The 21,240-nt window shown below is 37.3% G+C and overlaps 1 protein-coding gene across 30 annotated transcripts in view; it reads left to right on the forward strand.

The window, feature by feature from the left end:
- LOC129762564 (C-terminal-binding protein) overlaps positions 1–21,240 on the forward strand; it is a 172,107-nt gene that overhangs the window by 137,310 nt on the left and 13,557 nt on the right. For 17 of the 30 annotated variants that reach the window (XM_055760958.1, XM_055760966.1, XM_055760964.1 and 14 more), the window contains 6 exons: positions 2,703–3,488; positions 3,670–3,975; positions 4,042–4,302; positions 14,389–14,529; positions 15,539–15,746; positions 15,848–16,027. In XM_055760958.1, coding sequence (XP_055616933.1) covers positions 3,306–3,488; positions 3,670–3,975; positions 4,042–4,302; positions 14,389–14,529; positions 15,539–15,746; positions 15,848–16,027 — 1,279 coding nt within the window. In that variant the 5' untranslated portion in view covers positions 2,703–3,305. Of the gene's footprint in view, positions 1–2,702; positions 3,489–3,669; positions 3,976–4,041; positions 4,303–14,388; positions 14,530–15,538; positions 15,747–15,847; positions 16,057–21,240 lie in introns of all 30 variants that reach the window. The other 13 variants (XM_055760981.1, XM_055760977.1, XM_055760978.1 and 10 more) reach the window with 7 other exon arrangements.

Consider the following 21,240-nt stretch of genomic DNA (forward strand, 5'->3'; position numbering starts at 1 on the left):
CTCTAAAATACGCGTGACCACGTATCGAATCTGGACCCCCGGCATGATAATGCGGGACGCTGACCACTCTGCCACTGAAGCACTCCAAGTAATAAACTAGCGAATTGAATAAAATAATAGTTCCCATAGTTCTCTAGATTTTTTTCTCAGAAATGTTGTCATGAAAACAGTCATCCCACTATTACTATTATCGAACTAGTCGGAGCGTGAATGAATCTCTGTTCTTTTTTTTTACTTAAATTCTATTTTTTATTTTATTAACATTACAATATAATACAGGTCGGACTCGATTATATACAGACTCGATTATATACAGTTTGGAAAAAGATTTTTTTTTATATTTCAAATATGGCTTATTTCATGAAGAAATGTAACTTTTCAACCATAAGGTGAAGTTCAAGTGTCTATTACATGTACAGTGGGGTGAAAAACGTGATTTTTGAAGATGTTGCTTGAATTTTTACCAGGAATTGTTTATATCGATATTGCAGCCGAATTAGCAAAGATAGAAGTTGTGCGTCAATGAACAAATTGTAGAATGGTTAAAGAACATCAATTTAATTGATAGAAACAATCAAGTTTAATATAAATTTTTAGGATAAAATTAATAATAACACATTACAAACTATTAACTTTTAAGTGTTTCACTTCCAAAATGTTATTAAAATCCACTAATTTAGTTGTTCCACTACTATATCATGTACTAAATTTTCTCATCTTTCAAATGAAAGCGACATAATCTTCTTCCGTATCGTACTTTTTACTGTAGAGCCAGTTTGAGGCAACAGAATCCGAAGCAAAAAAAAAGTTCTATAACTCTGTCATTGTTGGAATTCGAACATATGCGTAGGAGGATTTTTTTTCATCAAATATGATCGTCTATCACCTCCTGAGAGAATCTGGATAAATTAATTTTTCTCATGTGAGAAAGTTGTTTTCTGACATTAAGGGGATGAATCAAAAATCAAATTCCTCTTTTATTATCAAAAAACGAAAAATACATACAAAAGAAAATAAGGAAAAAAAAAATTTTGTGTCGATTATATACAGGATTCGATTATATACAGTGAAAAGAAATCAAAAACAGTATATAATCGAGTCCGCGCTGTACTACATTTCAAGTGATCAACCTGGGGTTCTACATCTTTAAGTTAATGTTGTATCTTCCATCTTTCTCTTATATACGCATCGAGCATCGAAGCAACGCGATTCTCTATACGGGAATATTGTTGCTATGTACTTGATGTGTTGACGTTGATAGTTTATTTGGGAATGTTGTTGCTATGTCCATTTTCGCGCCGCTCAAGCTCTCAACACTCATCATGCTGCTCGGGGTTTGACTGAATGTTGTATCTTCCGCTCTTGTCTTATATATGAATCGCACTTCGATGCAAACGTGAAAGCGGTATAGCAACAACCTCTTTCGACCTCTTTCATCGTCACATTGTTCACTTGTTTTACTATTCCCACTATATATGGATGCTTCAATTGCCAAATCGATTAACTCCATAAAACTAGATATTGAGAAAAATGATAAAATATTATATGTTTTATTATTATTTATTATACAATGGCTAAAATATTTTGTTATTCATTGTTGTTAATACTTATTATTCAAGAAATTTGTTTTGAATATCTACAGTTAGGGGCTAATCAGGTGCTTTGATACTAAAATTTAATAATATTCAAAAAAATAAGTTAATCGATTTGGCAAGTGAAGCATCCATATGTTGCGGACAAAGACATACGTGAAGATCTTTTCTCTTAATTTGTGTATTCGGAATCAAAATACATCCATTAATCGAAGAGATATTAACGTTCAAAATCTTTCACTTTTCCACCCGAAACTTTGAAATAGGCCCCTATATTGAAAGGTTAGATGAGTCCTTCGTTAAAAAATGAAATTATCTTTTTCTTATCGCACATATTAGGAAACGTCACTGACCGAAATTGTTCATATCAAAAAAATCGATTTTATACGGGATGAACTTCCCCGGGTTTGCTAGTAATCTATTAAAACCAGACCAGACGTGAATGAAAAGTGTTTATCCTAATATTTTATGTCTTGACACATCAACCATCAGGATAGATTTTTGTTCCGTTTGCATGTAATACAAATTTAAACACCTTCACGCTCGATAATCTGATGCAGCTGAGAAGAGCTTTGTATATGAAACAACGTTCTTCCCTCCTTCTCCTTGACCTTCAACCTTGATCTTCTTTGTTTTAAAGAGGCTTTATACTTTTCAGTTCGTTCGTCTCTATCCTATTTCTCTGCCCGATGATATTGGTACCTAATAATTTCTGAGCCTCTGCACAACGAATGAATGCGCTACAAATGATGTATGTTTCATGCGATTATAACAAAATATCGGATTCAGGTGGCATGGGCGCAATTCGTTAGTTATAAATACCGCTGTCCATGCTGAGAAGATAATGATTGCTGATTGAATCGATAAATATATCACTAACTTCTCATATTGTAAACTTCCCCACAATTCTGATGATGTAATCTGAGTGGATTTTGTAGATTTCATGAGCATCGAAACAATTTTGCAAATAAAATTAATGCACAGTTATATAATTTTACCCCTGTCATTCGAGTGAAATAATTCATTACTTGTTACCCTTGAAATTTTAGATACCTATAATCAAACTGTGCAAATCATTCTAAAAACAATTTCTTTAATTTTTTTTTGCAGAAGACATCACGATGAGGTCTACGGTTCGGCGTAAATGATATGACAGGACACACCCGAGTAACGGTAGACAACAACAGCAACTCAAAATCGTGCACATTATCCGAATTCAACGCTCACAAACACAAACACAAATACACACTTTAAACCTGCTACAGAAAGCACATTATCTCGTAGAAAGGGCAACCAACGACCCCTACAAAGCAACAGTTCTGTTGTAGTGCTAACAATAGTAAAACATCCAAACAGAGATAATTATTTGCTTTGCCAAATAACAACAATTCAGTTACAATTATACGATTATCTACATAGAATAAGTTAAAGATTGTGAGAAGGTTACAGTTTCGAAAAGTGCTCGGCACGGGAAGAAATTCATGTGATATAATTTTGTCTTTAATCCAACAGCGGAAGAAAAGAAGTGCAGAACATATATATGGATGTATGTGGTGACGAAAAACACCAGTGTTAATACAGTGTGGATCTAGTAGAAAGCAGAGTATAGTGTGGTGAAAGTGAACAATTATTGCTGAGGAATCAGAAAGCATAAAGGATACCGCGCTCTCAGCCAACTGAAGTGTAACCAACTCCCGCCAAAATACTACAACCATGTTGCCGAAGCGTTCCCGTTTGGGCGATGTGCGGGGCCCAATTTCGAACGGGCCAATGCAATCGCGGCCTCTGGTCGCCCTGTTGGACGGCCGGGATTGCTCAATCGAGATGCCAATCCTGAAGGATGTAGCCACAGTCGCGTTCTGCGATGCACAGAGCACATCAGAGATTCATGAAAAAGTAAGTTCCCCTGTGGCTGTCGGAATGTTGATCAAAACCAGTTTAGTTCATTACTTCTCGTTAGGCTTTCGTAGATTATTAAATTATCAAATTTTAAATTGAACCATTTGTTTCAATTTTTCTGCGATCTTTTTGCTATCACACCTATTACATATATACACCTATCATCTTTTCCTAACAGGTATTAAACGAAGCAGTGGGAGCGCTGATGTGGCACACAATCATCCTCACGAAAGAAGATCTGGAAAAGTTCAAAGCGTTGCGGATAATCGTCCGCATCGGCAGTGGCGTTGACAACATTGACGTGAAAGCAGCTGGCGAACTGGGAATCGCCGTGTGCAATGTGCCCGGCTACGGGGTGGAAGAGGTGGCCGATACCACGATGTGTCTGATTCTGAATCTTTACCGGCGAACGTACTGGCTCGCGAACATGGTCCGGGAGGGCAAGAAGTTTACAGGTCCAGAGCAAGTGCGGGATGCGGCACAGGTACTGATTATGCTGTATTCTCACGCAGTGTATGGCTATGTTACTAAAGCGCGTTATTATTTTTAGGGCTGCGCCAGAATACGGGGAGACACATTGGGGCTGGTTGGACTTGGTAGAATAGGCAGTGCCGTTGCCCTGAGAGCGAAGGTATTCGGTTTCAACGTGAGCTTCTACGACCCATACCTACCGGATGGTATAGAAAAATCACTCGGCTTGAACCGTGTCTACACCCTTCAGGAACTGCTATTCCACTCAGACTGCGTGTCGCTTCACTGTACATTAAATGAACATAATCATCACCTTATTAACGAGTTCACGATTAAGCAGGTATGTTGGAATCGGCGCATTGAGAGAGTCATTAATTAAGCAATTATTCAATGGAAGAGGCCGAACAACACGTGCTCATTACATACAATTGATTCGAGAGTGCGTTGATCATTCACACACTCGTGCCTTTCGATGATTTTATGAACTAGATCATTAATTGGATAAGTGTTTCGCCAGTACCTATTCTACTTTTAATTGAATGATTTTTTTTTCAACTTCGCACCGTTTACGTTACACTAATAATATACGCAAACAAGTTCTCAATATTAACAATTCTCATCCAACCTCGATCAGCTATCCAATACGGTTTAAACTATAATTTACTCATCATTGTTAATCAATGTAATGGTGTTGGTATTGGTCAATTGATGAGTACATATCCTCACGGGAAATAATTAGGATACAATTTATAATACAATATATTTTTTGAAAAGATGTTCCAAAAAACTTTTTATCGTCCCTGGGGTTGTCCAAATGGAATTATTCCTATCAGTATCCATCATTGGTGTCGTCCGAAGGAGTCATCAGCTTCAATGTTTTTCGGAATTATGAGGAATGTGCACAATTTTGATCATGTCTTGAGAGCTTTTTTTAAAAAATTTGAGGTATTTTTAATTTTTTGGATCTATTTCCATCGCATACACTCCTTTTGGGGTGGAGGAAACTGATCATTTTGTAGATAATTTGTTTTCAAATGTATTGTCACTTGATGTCATCGGAAATTTTCTAGTAACTACTACCGTGGCGAAATCCGTCTCGTGTTTGTATTAAGCGTAAATTTTTATTGTGTTTTAGACCTTGACTTTAGACAACTTACCAGGCAATGCAAATTTTTAATGTAATTTTGTAATTTAAAGCAATATTTATGTAAAGCTAATTTAGATACTAAGACTACCACTGGGACTTCTATCCTGTTGGCAAATAAATAAATAAAAACTAACAACTCGTTACACATTCCGCTCGAGTATGGCTTAGTTCCAATATTTACCGTTTCACTGAATAATTCGTTTTCGTTTATTCAAATATAATCTTACAGAAATCATTTCCCCCAGTGGTTACATGCTACAATTCATGACACAAAGGAGAACGAGAAAATTCTGCTTCGGTTTACACTTCATGATACACGAGCAAGCAAACCAAAACCGTCATGATCGGTTTCGGTGCAGAACGTTTCTATTCTTCTATGGATCTAACTCATTACATGTCGGATCTCTCCATGCATCATGAAACAGCAGGATCATACGGACTACGCAAAGCGAATGATTCATATTCAATTACTGCAACAGTGAGGAACAAAAATTCTCTCGTTTTAGTTCTCCCATTCGTCACTATCTGCAAATGGTGACCGAATGATGACGAAGTTTTTCATGTCATCGTGTAATTTCGAGCAAGTCGCGTAATTTCGAGAGAATCGCGTAAACATAGATTGCCCCATTACCGGCGCGCGCTCGTCACAATCACACTCGCACACGCTCTAGCAGAATTTTTTATGATGTTATTTTTTTTGCATCCCAAATGGTATGTTTTGCTTGATTGTTCAAATTGATCTTCTTCAGGGCTAGAAACGAATGAACTGAGGAAGCCTCTATGATTCAAAGCAACATCATTACACCAATAAATCCAAACACACTCCTGAATTCACAGAATCTCCCTTCAGCCAAAAATAAATATAAAATAGATTAGAGTAATAGAGAGCGTTAACATCTTTTTGTCAGTTGAACAAAATGGTCAATCACTTCATTCGAAACGCAAGCCCATCGGTCTTTTTCAGGGCTACTAAAACTTCCGACTTTAGAGTTATTTTAGAAATTCAGATGCATTCTATGTAAATTTCTAAAACAACTCTAAAGTCGAAAGTTTTAGTGGCCCTGAAAAGGACCGATGGGTTTGCGTTTCGAATGAAGTGATTGACATACCACTTTGTTCAACTGACAAAAAGATGTTGACGCTCTCGCTTCAGAAATTTTAAACTTACCCCCCAGTACAGATTCAAATATGATGTGATGCAAAAATACAGAGGCACTATTCACTAGATGGCATGCAAATCGACGTTTTACCCCACCGAACAATATTGCACAATACTGTGCGATATCTATCGTTCATTCTTCCTTAGAATCGAGCGAAACCACTGTGTTTGTGACATCAGCATTGAAAAACACTGCTGTCTGATAGCTAGCGCGAGACGACTTGAATGATGATAATGATGTTTTGAATTATAGAGGCTTTAAAACTCATCAGTTTATTCGCCTCTAGTCTTAAAAAAAACAATTTGCAAAACTAAACAATCGACTTTGAGGATTTCGAAAGCCTTGCTTTCGTCCGGTCGCTAGTTAGACGACCGACGAATGGTAAACACTGTAATTTGAAATCGTGCATGGCTTGTTTATACTCAATGATTAGGATACGGCGAGGCTAAGATTGCAATATTTTCTCTATCCACATTGTCCGAAGAATGAATGCTGCATTTGTATTTCGAGCGACCGATTTACGCTTGTTCGATAAGCAGTGATATTTAAATATTGTACCGTTCTGAATCATATTTCGGACGCTTAAGGTATATGATACAGAAAACAGATCTCAACTTTATGCACAGGTATTATTTGGATGATATTTTTAATAAATTAGTTAATTATGCTTTTAAGCTTTCTACTTTGGTACCTATTTGATTGAAAACATAAAAAAAAATCATCGAATAAAATGCTTTTCAAATCGAACGAATAAGAATCAAACTTCGGACACTATTTATAAAAAAATCAAATTTCGGACACTTTATTTTGTAATTTTTTTAACGAAAATTACATTACACTTGATTATATTGTATAGTCAACTGCGAAACACTTACCAAGCAATCACAGTAACCTGATAACGATGATGAGAACTGATGTAACACGAGAGAAATTTAAATATAGATGAAGGGGTAAATTATACGTGCTCACGCTAATCAAACACCAAACACAAACGATAATGAGTAATTCAGTTGGATTTTCTCCTACTATGTAATTCTAATGTAATTTCCTACATGTAATTCTCAAACGAAGTGATAGTGAAACCAAGGAATTACTCTAAAGAAGCAATTGTGATATTAATTTTATAGTTATATCATCAGTACATTAGGCATTTCAAGATATTAGAAGAAAGTGTCCGAAATATGATGTTGTCCGAAATATGATTCAGAACGGTACCTCGCTGATACAAATTCAGTCACGGGAACACGATACGGAAATGTCTATTCTTCCGATGTTCCTTAATTTAAACCATTTATGGGTTATGAATCCGGAATGTATCACGTACCGAAAAGTTTTAGAGAATTTCCGATTCGATTGGAATGCAAACCATCAAAATCCGATCAGAGCTAAAATAATTATTAACGATAAAACTATTTCATTAAAAGCTTAATCTGTTTTCTGATTTGGTATCATTACTGAAAAACGTAGTCTTATGTCAAAATATATATATTTTCGTAATTTCATATCCATATTATCATTTTTATTCATTTTAAAGGAGATTTCTTGGTTACCTTCTCAGGTCACTCAAGGATAACTCTCCACCGCCGCAATGTGGGTACGATGAAGAATATATGCGATAAATAACCGAATATGTCGGTGGTCTTATTGGTTCTACAGGAGTTCTCTAGGATACCTTCCCAGGTTTCTCAAAGTTATCTTTCTATCGTCGCGATAAGAGTTCCATAAAGAGAACATTCGATGATTTACGGAGCATATCGCCGGTCCGAGATTGGTTATAGAGAAGCTTTGTAGCTTACCTTCTCAGGGTTCCCTCAGTTAATTTCCTGCCTGCACGATTAGGTTTCGATAAAAGGTTACCGGTGGCAGCGGCGCTTTCCCCTTCGTTAACCAGAAGGGCTATTCTTTCCTACGCGCGCGCAGTTCACCGCTGGTAACGATGAAGGCGTTCTTGACGGCGGTGCACTGGTTCTCGACGTTGCTACCAGCAGGTATATCCTCGGTTCGGGTCCAAAGTTCACCCACAAAAGTCCTTTTTACGTTAGGGTCTTCCAGTCGGCATGTGTTGAGTCCGCGCTACGCCTAGGAGGATTTCTCCGATGAAAAGATGGTGGTCCTAAGCGATGTTTCTCTACGAGTGTCGTCTTTTCTTTAAAACTCCTATACTCGCGCATAGGTATGTGAGACCGAGAAATCAATAACTCTTTAATTTCTCAGAAAACATCAACACTACGACTTTGCGATTCCCTCTATCTTCGTCAATGTTGGACTCAAACATTTGACTCGATGAATCGACAAATGTTGTGACGAATGTGCTGCTACACGGTGAAGTGAATGTTCGATTCAATGCAATCGGTCCAAACAATCGGCGAGTATTTGGATCGAATGTTTATTGTTTTTATTTACCATCAAAAACGTTAGGAAACTGGATGACGATGCGAGTATTGAAATTGCTGTCGTAGCAATTGTACTGATATCGGGCTGTAAATTGCAAAATCGGGCAAATGCTTGAAATCAACATTATTAAACTGCAATATTTTGCCGAATATTTTGAATTTTATGAATCAATTTCATAGTTCCTTCATCTAAAACTTGTAAACAAACCAATCTGTCAGATAGATTCGGACGAATCGTGTTGCGGTGTATCGAATATCATCGAGTGTCGAATCAACGAATGACAAAAATCCTTTGACTCGTGCCACTCGCGTTGGAAGGTAATCCACAACGCACGGATTACCTTCCAACGCGAATATTCGACACTCGACATTGGAGGTTCGTAGCTCGTCAGTCGACTACACGATGCGTCGAATCATCGAGCGTCCAGCATTCAAGGGTGTTCGTAGCATCGTGTAGCGCTGGCTTTAGCTTATCGTATGAGTTGGTACGAAGGGGTCGTGTATCACTTTTTTACCACTTTCAGTCTGAGACACCGACGCGAGTATAGGAGCAACTTTTTTGGACAAGAGACTTTTTTCCTATTTTAGAATATTGTTAAATGAAATGTATAAATTGATGTCAGTGGCGTGGAATATTTATTAAATATAATGCTAATGATATTAACCGGACTATTCTTATTTGATTTTAGTCCTTTTAGTCACCGGATTGAAAGGGTTCATATACTATTCGTCGATATATTCGTTGTTAGAATCATACGTGCAAAAGTAAAATACAAATGTTTGACTTTCGTATAGTTGTCCACTAAATGCAATGGTCACACATATACACACTTGTGAAAGAATTGCACTTGCGGAAGAATTGTAAACTATAACCGTAAACTATAAACTAATCGGTGGCTTATGGTTATTTTTCACAGTTACAATTTCGGAGATATTTTCATATAATATATGGGCTGAACAATATCGACGATAAAACAAGTCGCAGGAAGTTCATATAAATCCTTTTATATCATCTTTTTATGCTTCATAAAAAACAGGCATTATGTTTTTGTTAACCAATTCTTCCACTGCATAAGGTAACATTACTTCATTCAAGATGCTAAGGTATTCATTCTGTGTCATAATAGACTTTATCCAAAAAAGAGGTTCAACGCCATGCCATGAAAAGCATCCCCATAGAGTAGTGCGGGGCAAGGGTGCGCACCTAACTGTTGTCGTCTAATAACTCTTGAAATAAAACCAAATAAAATTCAGTTTATTAAAAAAAAAAAGATTTTCTCGCGTTTTACTTGTAGTTGGACAAAACCCTATTTTTTAAGACAAATGCGTACTTTTGCCCCATAGTGGGGGCAACGGGATAAAAGCGGTAAAAGTACTTATTGAAGTGTACTTCTGAGGTAACTTGTAACAAAAATAAATGCTTTTTCATTACCTGCGGTAGAAACATCATTACACATAAATGGCGTTTACGCCACTCCGGGGTAATTTTTTCACTATTTCTGTAAAACTTCGCAGTCGTTTGAAAGGATTTGGTGTTCTTCATCGATCTATAACATAAAAAGTAAAATGGAAATTACGGCAGTGCAGTGGTCCGTCAGATCCTTAGACTGCTCACTCGTAAATACTTGTCTGAACCGCCCTAGGTGCTCGCTGGCACACCCGTACAAATATTTATAAGCAGGGAACAAAGCGGCGATTTTTATTCGATCAGTTGTTTTTCCCCTACTTATTCTTTAAATTTATCAGGTGTAATTCATATTTTAGATTAATGTGGGTTAATTGTATATGCGATAAAAGATGTTATGATTTGTTAATGCTTGTGGTGCAGTAGTTTGCTTCCGAAGAATAGCAGCATAAAGGACATTGGGAAACCGCCAGCAAGTAACTTTTAACGACCAAAAAAACAGGACCACCGGTAACGTAAAGAAGAAAACATCGAATAAAAAAGTCTGGTTCATGAGAATATACACACAGATATGATATGAAATTGATAGCAAGAATTTTTATGTTATCCGGATGGTCAATATTTACCAGTTTTCACATGGAGTATAGCGTTTCACCAATCGATGGAAAATAAATACGATACAGTAATCTTCCGAATATACATATTTCAGTTTTTGCGGAATGTTTCTTCAGGAAAGAAATGAAGTTCTAATGTAAATCCGAAAGAACTTTTCACACCATCAAATAACGTTACGTTCCAGATTGTATCCATTACTTCTCCCAACAAAACGTTTTTAACCTGTTTTTAACCCTAATATACTTGCGCAAATGGTCTCCCAGACCGACAATCAATAATTTTGTTTTAAAGAGGATGAATTAAATCACTTTAAAAACTGAGTTAAGGCGAAGAACACATATTAATAGATTGTCACGTATGCTGCAAGGAATATTGAACAGCTTTTCTTCTGTTAAGAACTTAATAACAGAAAAGGTTACAATTATGATTTTTTGGGGTTATATTGAAATAATTTTAATATAAGTTAAGAAAGAGTAAGTACAGGTCGGACTCGATTATCCGGAGGCTCGATCATCCGGAGTATTTTGGTTTTGATTCTTTTTGATCGAAAGTTTTGAACAATTTGTTAATATACTCTATAAATATGGTTATTTGAACAAATTTGTACGAAGCTAGATAGAGGAGAGAGCTGGAAAAGGGGTTGGTCTATACAACTAGTTTTGATTATCTGCAGTAAATTTATATACGTTGACAATTCCAAATTTAAATGAATACATCGATTTAATATTTAAACATACCTAATATGATAATTTAATGAAACATGGATGTAGTTAGGATGAGCAGTGTCTGTTTAGTATGTTTTAATTCGGTTATCAACAGTGCATCATATGATCTTTCGAATAATCATGGATGTAGTAAGGAAAAGGAAAAGTTGGGGTAGGAGTGTTGAGATTGTTGCAAAGAATACAAAATAAGTGATTAATCTTTGAATCCGCTTGGATAGTCCTTTGATTTATTGGATTCTCAAAAGATGTCTATTTCGCATCTTCATATGTTACGATATTATCGCAGAATAGATTTAATTTAATTTAATTTTTTTCTTGCAAATTATTATTTATTTTGGTTTAAAAATAAATTCATGAGTAACGATGTGCATTAGAGTGCCAATGAGAATGGTCATCTCAAATTTACGAATGGGACTTCCTAAAAAAAATGATTACCTCGAAAAAATACACTATACAACACTTTAGCTCATTCAGACTTTACTTACTGTTGTCGTAAAGACGCCAAAGTTTGAGTCTTCCGAAACCCATAGAATCACCGTTGATGCGTTCATGCGTTCTTTTACAGCCGACAACGGGATCAATGGAATCATTCGGTACCTCGTCCGAAGCCTCGGCCACCCAAAACATAGCATCCCTAATGTTGATTCGCTTAACCATTTCATCGAACTCTCCTTGGCTCCTGGATGTCAAGCTTTTGCTTGTATTTGGACTTGATCATTTGAATAATGTTTTGGTTCATGAGCTGTAACAAGGCAATGTTTTTTTTTCGAATTTCAAAACATTATTCCTTCCCCATGGGGCGCTAGTCAATTTGTGGCCAAGCTACTGCATTGTACAAATAAGTCAGTGCAAATCATAGTCATTTTACGTTTACCGAGAGATTTCCTTTTAATTTTCTTATGATTCGATTATCCGGAAAATTTTATCATCCGGAGTGAAAATAAAATCAACATTCCGTTTCATCTCTAGTCGAGAGTGAGCAGTCTGAGAAACTGATCATCCATTGCAGACCATTGGACAAAACGATTTCTTCAAAGATTTGGTGTTTTTGCGAAAGCCATCAAAGTCCAGCGCGGATACAACCAGGTTACAAAACTAGAGGGACGAGATCTAGCTTCATGAGGATGCATCGTATGCCTTTTCGAAATTTACAACAAATCAGTCTAGCCAGCAAGTAATCAACTACCCATCCCCTCTTGGATGATGCCTACACATGCTATTAATGATTTTTTCACACGTTACCAATGATAAATCATTGATTTTTGATACAAGTTATCTCAAAAGCTTGTTTCAATAAGTGCGATCGTTTGCCCCATAGGCTGCGAACTTGTGCCTCCACTATTGGACAAAAATCCGCTTTTGACAATTTGTATTATAATAAATATTGGACAAGTAAAACTCGAAGCATTTATAGATTGCGTTTCGAAGGTTATATATAGTTACTATTTAGTAAGCAAACTGAACCCTATTGGCTTTCCTTTTAAAAGTTATTAGACCACAACTGTTAGGTGCGCACCTGCGAGCATTAGCACATCGAAAAGTTATATTTTCATCGCATCGCATTTTTGCCTTGCGATTCAATTCTTTTCTGAGAGCGACTCCACTCTATCACAAAGCGATTCGATCCAAAGCTCCGAGGCTAAGGACCCAATCGGATCAGGAAACGAAAGTAAAGCGGCGGCAGAAACTAACGAACGAATCATAAAATGATACAAGCAAGCATCGATGAACACGCGCACAAATACCAAACGATGACTCTCACGCTGTCTTCATTCAGTGTTTTCGTTGACACGTCAGTTTTCTGTTTCATGAGTGATTTAAAACATATTATTGTGTGCGTTGAATGAATCAAATAAGAGAATTGAACGAGCGCTCGTTGATACGATTGGAACCATCCTTGTAATCGTTGAACTCGACTTAGACGTCCCATCCTTGAACTCGTTATTTCTGGGACGTCTAATATAATGGCACCGAACAAATTTACTTTTGTTTCGTCGCTCCATTGCACATTTCTGAAATAGCTTGAAAAATTCTCCAGATGATGTTCAGCGAATACCAGTCTGTTTTTACGATTCCTTTCCGATGTGAAAGCAGTTTTTCTGGCAGCAAAAGCACGGTAGTCCCGGAACTATTTGAATGCACTGTGTAGGTTATAATTCAGACAACTTTATAAGGAATTCTTACGTCTATTATTTTTTCCACCACTGTAGTATCCAAAATCAAAGAGGTTTTTTTTCATTTTTGAGTTATGATTTTTCAAAGTTAACATGTTTTCAGCTATCGTTCAATATTAAATTAATTTCGATGATTGTTTCTGTTTCTTATAAAATAGTTATATTGAATTGAGGTTATTCATCCTTCCAGAACTATAAGGAACTCCGTTTTGATATCCATTTTGATTAGATTCAATATTTTGATAAGATAATCTAAAGGTGTCTAGTTAGGCAAATGGCAGTTTCGGAATAAAATGAGTTCATCTGTTATATTTTTTATTAAGTTACCTGCGCAATAAAAAAGTATATAGCGCCCTCTATCTTTAACCGTGAAAATTATAAAAAAAAACAAATACAATCAATTATTACAAACCCAAAACTCTTTTTTTCACAAGTGTAAAAAGATTAGCTCATTGATTCCAATTTGGTATATCGATCATCTGAATCGGTCCAGTGGTTCAAAAGTTATGAATTGTTAAAAAAGTCATTTTTGATGAAAAGGGGAAAAATAATTTTTCGGACCACCCTAAAATGGAAATGGGCACCCTAATGAAAAAATAAAGAATAGGGTCTAATACTTTATGATACGAAACAAAACTATCAATTTTCACAAAAATCTGAGAACCACTATTTTTATTTGACACGGAATGGCTGGTATACTGATTTTTTAAAGTAAATAATGTGTTTCAATCTCTCTTGATGACCAACTACTTTCCAAATACAGTTTTCGAATGTTAACAACTTTTTTTATTTTTTGTTCTTTTCCAGATGAGACCCGGTGCATTTTTAGTGAACACAGCCCGCGGAGGCTTAGTCGACGACGAAGCGCTAGCCCATGCGCTGAAACAGGGCAGAATCCGAGCGGCAGCGTTAGATGTTCATGAGAATGAGCCATACAATGTATTTCAGGTTTATTTACTACTAGATTCTAAAATTTCTTCTATGTCTGTGTGGTTTATGTTTGTGGTTTCCGTTCTCTTTTTCCCCTCGTCCCCTCTACTCTACTGCCAAAAGATAACACAATCGACTTGCGCGGGCTGAAAGAGCACATGATAGATAAAGAGACACAGTGAGAGGAAGAGAGAGCTCGGAAGAGAGAAAGGGATGCTGAACAAGTGTTTAGCGAAAATACAAAGAAAAAAAACCATAACAAAACAGTCGCTAAGCAAAACATCTCTGATATCAATATAAAGCGACAACATTTTCGTCACACCATACTTATTATCAACTCTCATTTGTGCATCTTCATTTCTCATTGACACATAGAGGCATCAGAAGTTCCTAATCTTAATGATTATAAACCTGAACCGTTTGACAAAGATTCGACATTAGGGGAAATCAGGGTAACACCGGCACCCCAGGGATTTCTAAGACCTCCCATGTTTCTTCAACTTGAAACCGTTACAGAACCTCTCTTCAACTATTCATGAACCATTCTACAGTGTCTGTTGAAAATTTTTTTGAGAAGAACTTGTTAAAAAAAAAAAACTGATGTTTAGGTGAAATAAATGGGAGTGCGGGTCGACACCCTGTCGGGGTAAAACCGACAACTTTAGAGTAACGAATGAATAATTGTTACAATAATTTCAACTCCTGTTTGCTGACCGGTTCTGTTTTGTTTTTTAATTTAACAGCCAAGCGACTTCGGCAGCTGCAGGGTGACTCGAAACATAAGAAATGACAAGTGTGTACAGGAGACATTGGAAAATTTGCAAAAAATTGCTTCTGAATGAAAAAATCCGGCGGTGTTGGTTTTACCCTGTTTTCCCCTACTTCATTATTGACTTACCGCTTTCATTTCCGGACATTTCGAAGTAGATAGCAAATGCGCTGATAACACAAAATAATCACTATATTATCAGTTGGAGAAATAAAAAACGCTAACTTGTTCATTATTTTATGTATTTTCATAACAAAGGGTGCCCTGAAAGACGCCCCTAACCTGCTGTGTACTCCCCATGCCGCATTCTACAGCGAGGCAGCTACAACAGAGTTGCGCGAGATGGCGGCCAGCGAAATCCGGCGGGCAATCATTGGTAACATCCCGGACTGTCTTCGGAACTGCGTAAATAAGGAATACTTCCTGCGATCGTCAACGGGCGGTGGTGCCGGAGGATATTCAGAAGGTTAGTATGGCCGCCGGTAGCGGCCCTTTCCATATGTCCCTATCGAAAAACAAGTCCAAATTTGATGGATGAATTCAGCTACCAATAACATTAAAACGAAGATAAAAAACTTATAGCTGGTATAAATGGCGGCTATTATTCAGGTGGATTACAACAAGCACATAGTACAACACCGCTTGAGGCACCGCACAGTGCTGGATCCCACGGACCGCCCAGTGGTCCTCCGCCACCGTCAGTCGCCGTACCACCTGTCTCCGCTGTCACAGCGCCACCACCACAAGGTATACAACATTCTATGGTCAGCAAATCGGTATGTTAACAGAAAACGAGTGAAGCAACACGAAACTTGAAACAAACTGTGTGGTTGTAAACGTGTGTTTTTCCTATTGATTGTTTTGCTCCAACTAACCCCATTTATTAGTTATTATTATGATTTTTTTTTTCGAAATTCGTTACTATTAATTTACAGACTTATCGCATGTTTAGCTTTCTGGTTATTAAAATAATCAATTTACATGTACATATTAACAATGTGTATTTTGCATGTGTTTTGTTTTGACTCTTTTTCCTATATAGCACAGAAATTTTGTTTTGGTTCGCACTTTTTTTCTGTTCGGTAAACACTACTCACAGAACTTCTAGCCAAAAATTTTGTTATCTTTTTTACGTTTTTGTTTTTGTTCTACCACCAACCACTACAAAACACACATCTAAAATTTGCAATCGGAATCATCCAAATTCACCACTGAAATGTGTAAATCATGAAAAAGTGAAATTGGCATTGTAAATTTATTTACCGATGGCAGATTTTTTTTTATCAAACACGCACAGTTGTGTCGAAGGTTGTTGCTATTCATGATGGCAATCTCGATGTTTTGTGTATTTGGAATAATGAGAGATGATTCGCACGTGCAAACAAACGCTGATGTGAGGGACGAAATGAATGAAGTCTACAGATATAAGAACAATCGCATCAAACGAATAAATTGTTCATCACTCAACTGTTGCAGTGTTGATATTTGGGAATAAACTGATCCACCGTGTATGGTCAAACATCTAAGGCATTTTTCGAATTGGATGGTATCTTATTCCTTGTGAAACTCTAGTCAGCGTAAAATCAGCTCTGCTTCGGTAGGATAGTGAAAATGACGGCTGTTTTTTTTATCCTTTTTGTTTGTTTTAGGGTCATTAGCAGTTTAGCTGTAACAGAGCCGAATTTCAATCGTGTACATGTCACATGTTTATAATATCTATAATTAGCACATTACACAGTTGTCATGTTTTCGGCGTTAGAGTATTCCCTTCTATACCATTGCATATGGTACACATTTACACAGTTGCCATATAGGCGTAAGAGTTTTCGTTCTGTTCTTCCATTATCCAGTTAGTCCGGACAGCGGAGACAGTTGATTGATCATTGTTGAGTTATTTATAGAACAGCAGCCCGATGTGTCTTGCAGAGCAGAGCAGTTGCATGGATGAATCGATCTTATTTCGACCGTGGATCGATCTCCATCGCTGATGATTGTTGCGTGGACGTAGTTATTCTGTAACAACACAAAGATGGTCAATGAGGGCCCCGAGTTTTGAACTCACGATCGATCGCTTACTAAGCGAACGCGCAACCAATGTGGCTACGGAGACCCCCGAATGACGGCTGTTGCACTATAAAAAAATATTAAAAAAGAATTCTGGTAAGGTTTTTACGAAATTGCGAACTTTTCTTCGAATACCCCGCATCATATTTTGGATACTCTGTAGTCCAATCCGAGCGAGGTAAGAATTCCGTTTATAACGAAAATCTCTGTTTCTCAACATCCAATAAATTTTTTTCAGATTGCTTTGGGATAATTCCTTGTTGCTTCATAGAACTTTTGGCCTGGAAACTACCCAAAATCCATTTTCACATCCTCCGTTCTTCGCTTAAAGGTTGCTGTGTATTTTCATAGCGCGTGTTTAGCCAGTAGATCTTGCTCCCGATTTATTTGTTTGAAAAATGAGTAGAAGTCTAACAGTCTAACAGGAATATATGGGAGGTAAAATGAAAATTTAAACATTGAACATGTTGGAAAAAGTAATACTTTCGAATACTTATAACCCGAGCATATCCTAATAGATCGCAATGATGTTTGCATCAATTGCTAGAAAATATTAGCATCTTTCTTTCTTTATTTCTTTGTTTTTAAGAGGCTTTAAACTTTGCAGTTCATTCGCCTCTAACTAGCATCTATCTACGCATCTATCACAATGAAATTTTAATTTTTCTTGAGATAAACAATTGAATAATTGTGAAATGTCAAGCAAAACATTGCGTCGTAAGTCCCACCTCTTTGTGATTCTGATGCCAGTCTGTATACACTGGATTTTTTTACCGGTTTTCTCGAAATTGCGCGATTTTCTTGAAATACGCGGTCTGCCTGTCGTCGCTTCGTTGGGAAGAGAAATTCTGCGAGTGCGCGTGCGAGTGTGGTTGTGACAAGCGCGAGCGAGCGGGGCAATCTCTTTTTACGCGATTTGCTCGAAAATACGCGTTTTTATGCGTACACGCATCATTCGCGTAAAAAAAAGAATTCAGTGTACATATGCAGCGCGGTACAACGATAACTTCGCATTGGTTGTTTATCTGGGGAGCATCGGGTTTCAGGATATACGGGATTCTTTTTTACGCGATTTTTCGTAATTTTATTTTACGCGATTTTTTACGCGGTTTTCTCGAAATTACTGCTCGTAATAAGAATACCTAATTGGCTTTAATTTGATCTGTCGATCGTCTGAATCGGTTCCGTAGTTAAATAGTTATGAATTTTTGAAAAAAAATCGGAAATGGAAAAACAAATATTTTTCGGAAATGGTCACCCTAACAAAAAAATAAAAAAATAAAATTGGATTGTTGATTTTTCTGCTTTTTCCCTCACAACCGGGTGAATGCTGTTAGTGGGCCTTTCTCAAGGCTTACAGTTGGTGCTAAATACCGTTCGGATGCATATATGCAGACTGGAATCTGTTGCCCCAACACAGACTTCAAAACCAAAGAGCCTGAGGAAATCGGCATTGCAAATACATGCAAACTGCGAGTACTTTTGTACTTGCTTACATTTGTGCAAATCGGAATTCAATCAATACACAAACATGATTGTCATGCTAATGGTAGTCCTACGTCAACCTTGCAGTTATATCATATATATAACTCTCCTATATTTTTATGGCGATAACAGCTTCCGAGAGCCCCGAGTTAGCCTTGGTTATTCTCAAGACGATCAGAATTTCTACGTCGGGTTTCAAGATCAGTTTGCTTCTCTTGGTTCCTATTAGGCACATTTCCGCCCTCGCGTATACCTATATACGAGAAAATCAATGCACGACGAATCACTAAGCCATTGCTACACACATTATTTCTGCATACATACATTTTATAAATTGTTTTATAAAGGTGTTATTTCGATCGTCTCTATAAGTCTGTCAGAGTACTCAATCCTTTTTTAGAGGGGCCAAAAATACGCGTTATTCATGGTGTCGCGGGCCGCAAAAAAATTTTTGAAAAAAACTTCAAAGAAGGGTGATGGCTAATGCACGTAGGGCTACGAAAATATAACCGGCGAGAAACAACGATTATAGAGATTCAAGAATGAAACTCTTTAATACAGACATCTGGTAGCACTGATTAGGACCGATAAATGAATGCTTTAAAAAGACAATTTGAGTAGATTCTTAAACTAACTCTTAGAATTAACATGTCCATTATTCGCTGTTTATAGCGAAAAAAATTTCACCTTCAATTTTTGCTCCGAAGAACGCAACTCTCATATCTTCTCCGCATCCGGCTTGAATTGTGCTGCACTTTGACGTTACACGATGTATGTTTTGAAATTTGGAAAACTAAACTAAACTCTCGGCCTTGAGAAAGACCATTTGAAAAATTTCACTGCCGTCTGATCGTTAGCTGGATGACTGATGAATCGTGAATCGCGAATAGAAATACAATAAATTGAAAACGGTCGGAGCTATTGCTATTGCTATTTCCTTTTCATAGAACCCTTTCCTGTGTTATGATTTGGCACCATTACTGAAAGACGTAGTCTCACGTCAAAAAACAGGAAATGTTTTCTTAGGTTTTCGTTTTTGTTACAAATGAAAAATATTTTCAAATAAAGTAACACCAGATGGGTCAACCATAAGAGCCTCCCGGGTCACAAGCGGCTCGCGGGCCCCAGGTTGAGTATAGTTGATCTGTACGGTTTATACTGACGAACAGGTTCGGTTTATAATGAAAGAGTTTTCTCGGTTGCTCATGATTTCGGATATTATTTTAGAACGATTAGAAATAAACTCTTCAGTTGTTCTACGCAGTGAATTACTCTCGGATGAATATTAGCCGACTGCATATCGCGAGTCCACGAATGCACCTGAAGCACGAACCTGACTCCGGGATCTGTTGAATTGAACTATACACCTTCGGTAACGCATAAAAACAAAAAAAAACGTGTGCACACTCTCTGTCATACGGTATAAAGAACAGCGTAGTGTATCATTTTATCAAGCCTCTATCCTTGAAATTGCAAACAAAATCGCACCGCGACCATCTTTCATTCACAACACGCCATTGACACGCTCCGAAGCGATTTCGCTCTCGCACTTTGTATCCAGCAAGATCGCTGTGTGTGACATCGGCACAAGGAAAAATCGTTGAAAAATCGGGACTAAAAATATCGTTAATTAAGGTGCTAGTAGTTGTGCGCTCAAAAACTATACGAACTATACGACCGATTTGAATAAATTCGGCTAGAAAACGTAAAACTGTATTCTTCAATGCGTAACGTGGCGTACGTGGCTGTACCGGGGTGTAAGTTCAAAGTTTCGAAAACGTTGAACGTTAATAACTCTTTGGCGGTCGAATCAAGTAGTATGAAAATCCTTTCATTCGAAAGATAAAACGTCTGAGATTTAAAAGATTGTTACCTATTGACCCGAAACCTTCTTTCAATAGCTTAATAATTGCTCCTAAAACAGCGTGCTCCCGTGGCCGAGTGGTTAGCGTCCCACACGGGTTCGATTCCCGTTCTGGCCGGGGGATTTTTCGGCAAAGAAAATTCTTCCGGCTTGCACTGTGGTCACGCGTGTTCTAGAGCTTGCCACTCCAGAGTACATTTAAGGCGTGTTATTCGGCATAGAAATTTCAACCAAGTATTACTAATAAAAATGATGCAAGTAATGCTACGTTGAAATGGCAAAAGTTCCACTGGAACGTTAGAGCCATCCAAGAAGAAAACAGGCTATTCAAATCACACAAATCTGCGTATAAGTTGGCGCCCGCTCGGAAATCCATTTAGTTGTGATTAGAAAGTGACGGGAAGATGGTCTCGTTAGCTCGCTTAAACACTATGTTTTTCTCTCCTAATTCCATTTTTTACGCAGCCGGACCGACCGGACCTTTTAGCAAAAAACGAAGTGTGAATGACAATTCGATACATTTTTTTCCTGCCACCGAACTAAAAGG

Source organism: Toxorhynchites rutilus, chromosome 1 (genome assembly GCF_029784135.1).
Source record: "Toxorhynchites rutilus septentrionalis strain SRP chromosome 1, ASM2978413v1, whole genome shotgun sequence".
NCBI classification, from domain to species: domain Eukaryota; kingdom Metazoa; phylum Arthropoda; class Insecta; order Diptera; family Culicidae; genus Toxorhynchites; species Toxorhynchites rutilus.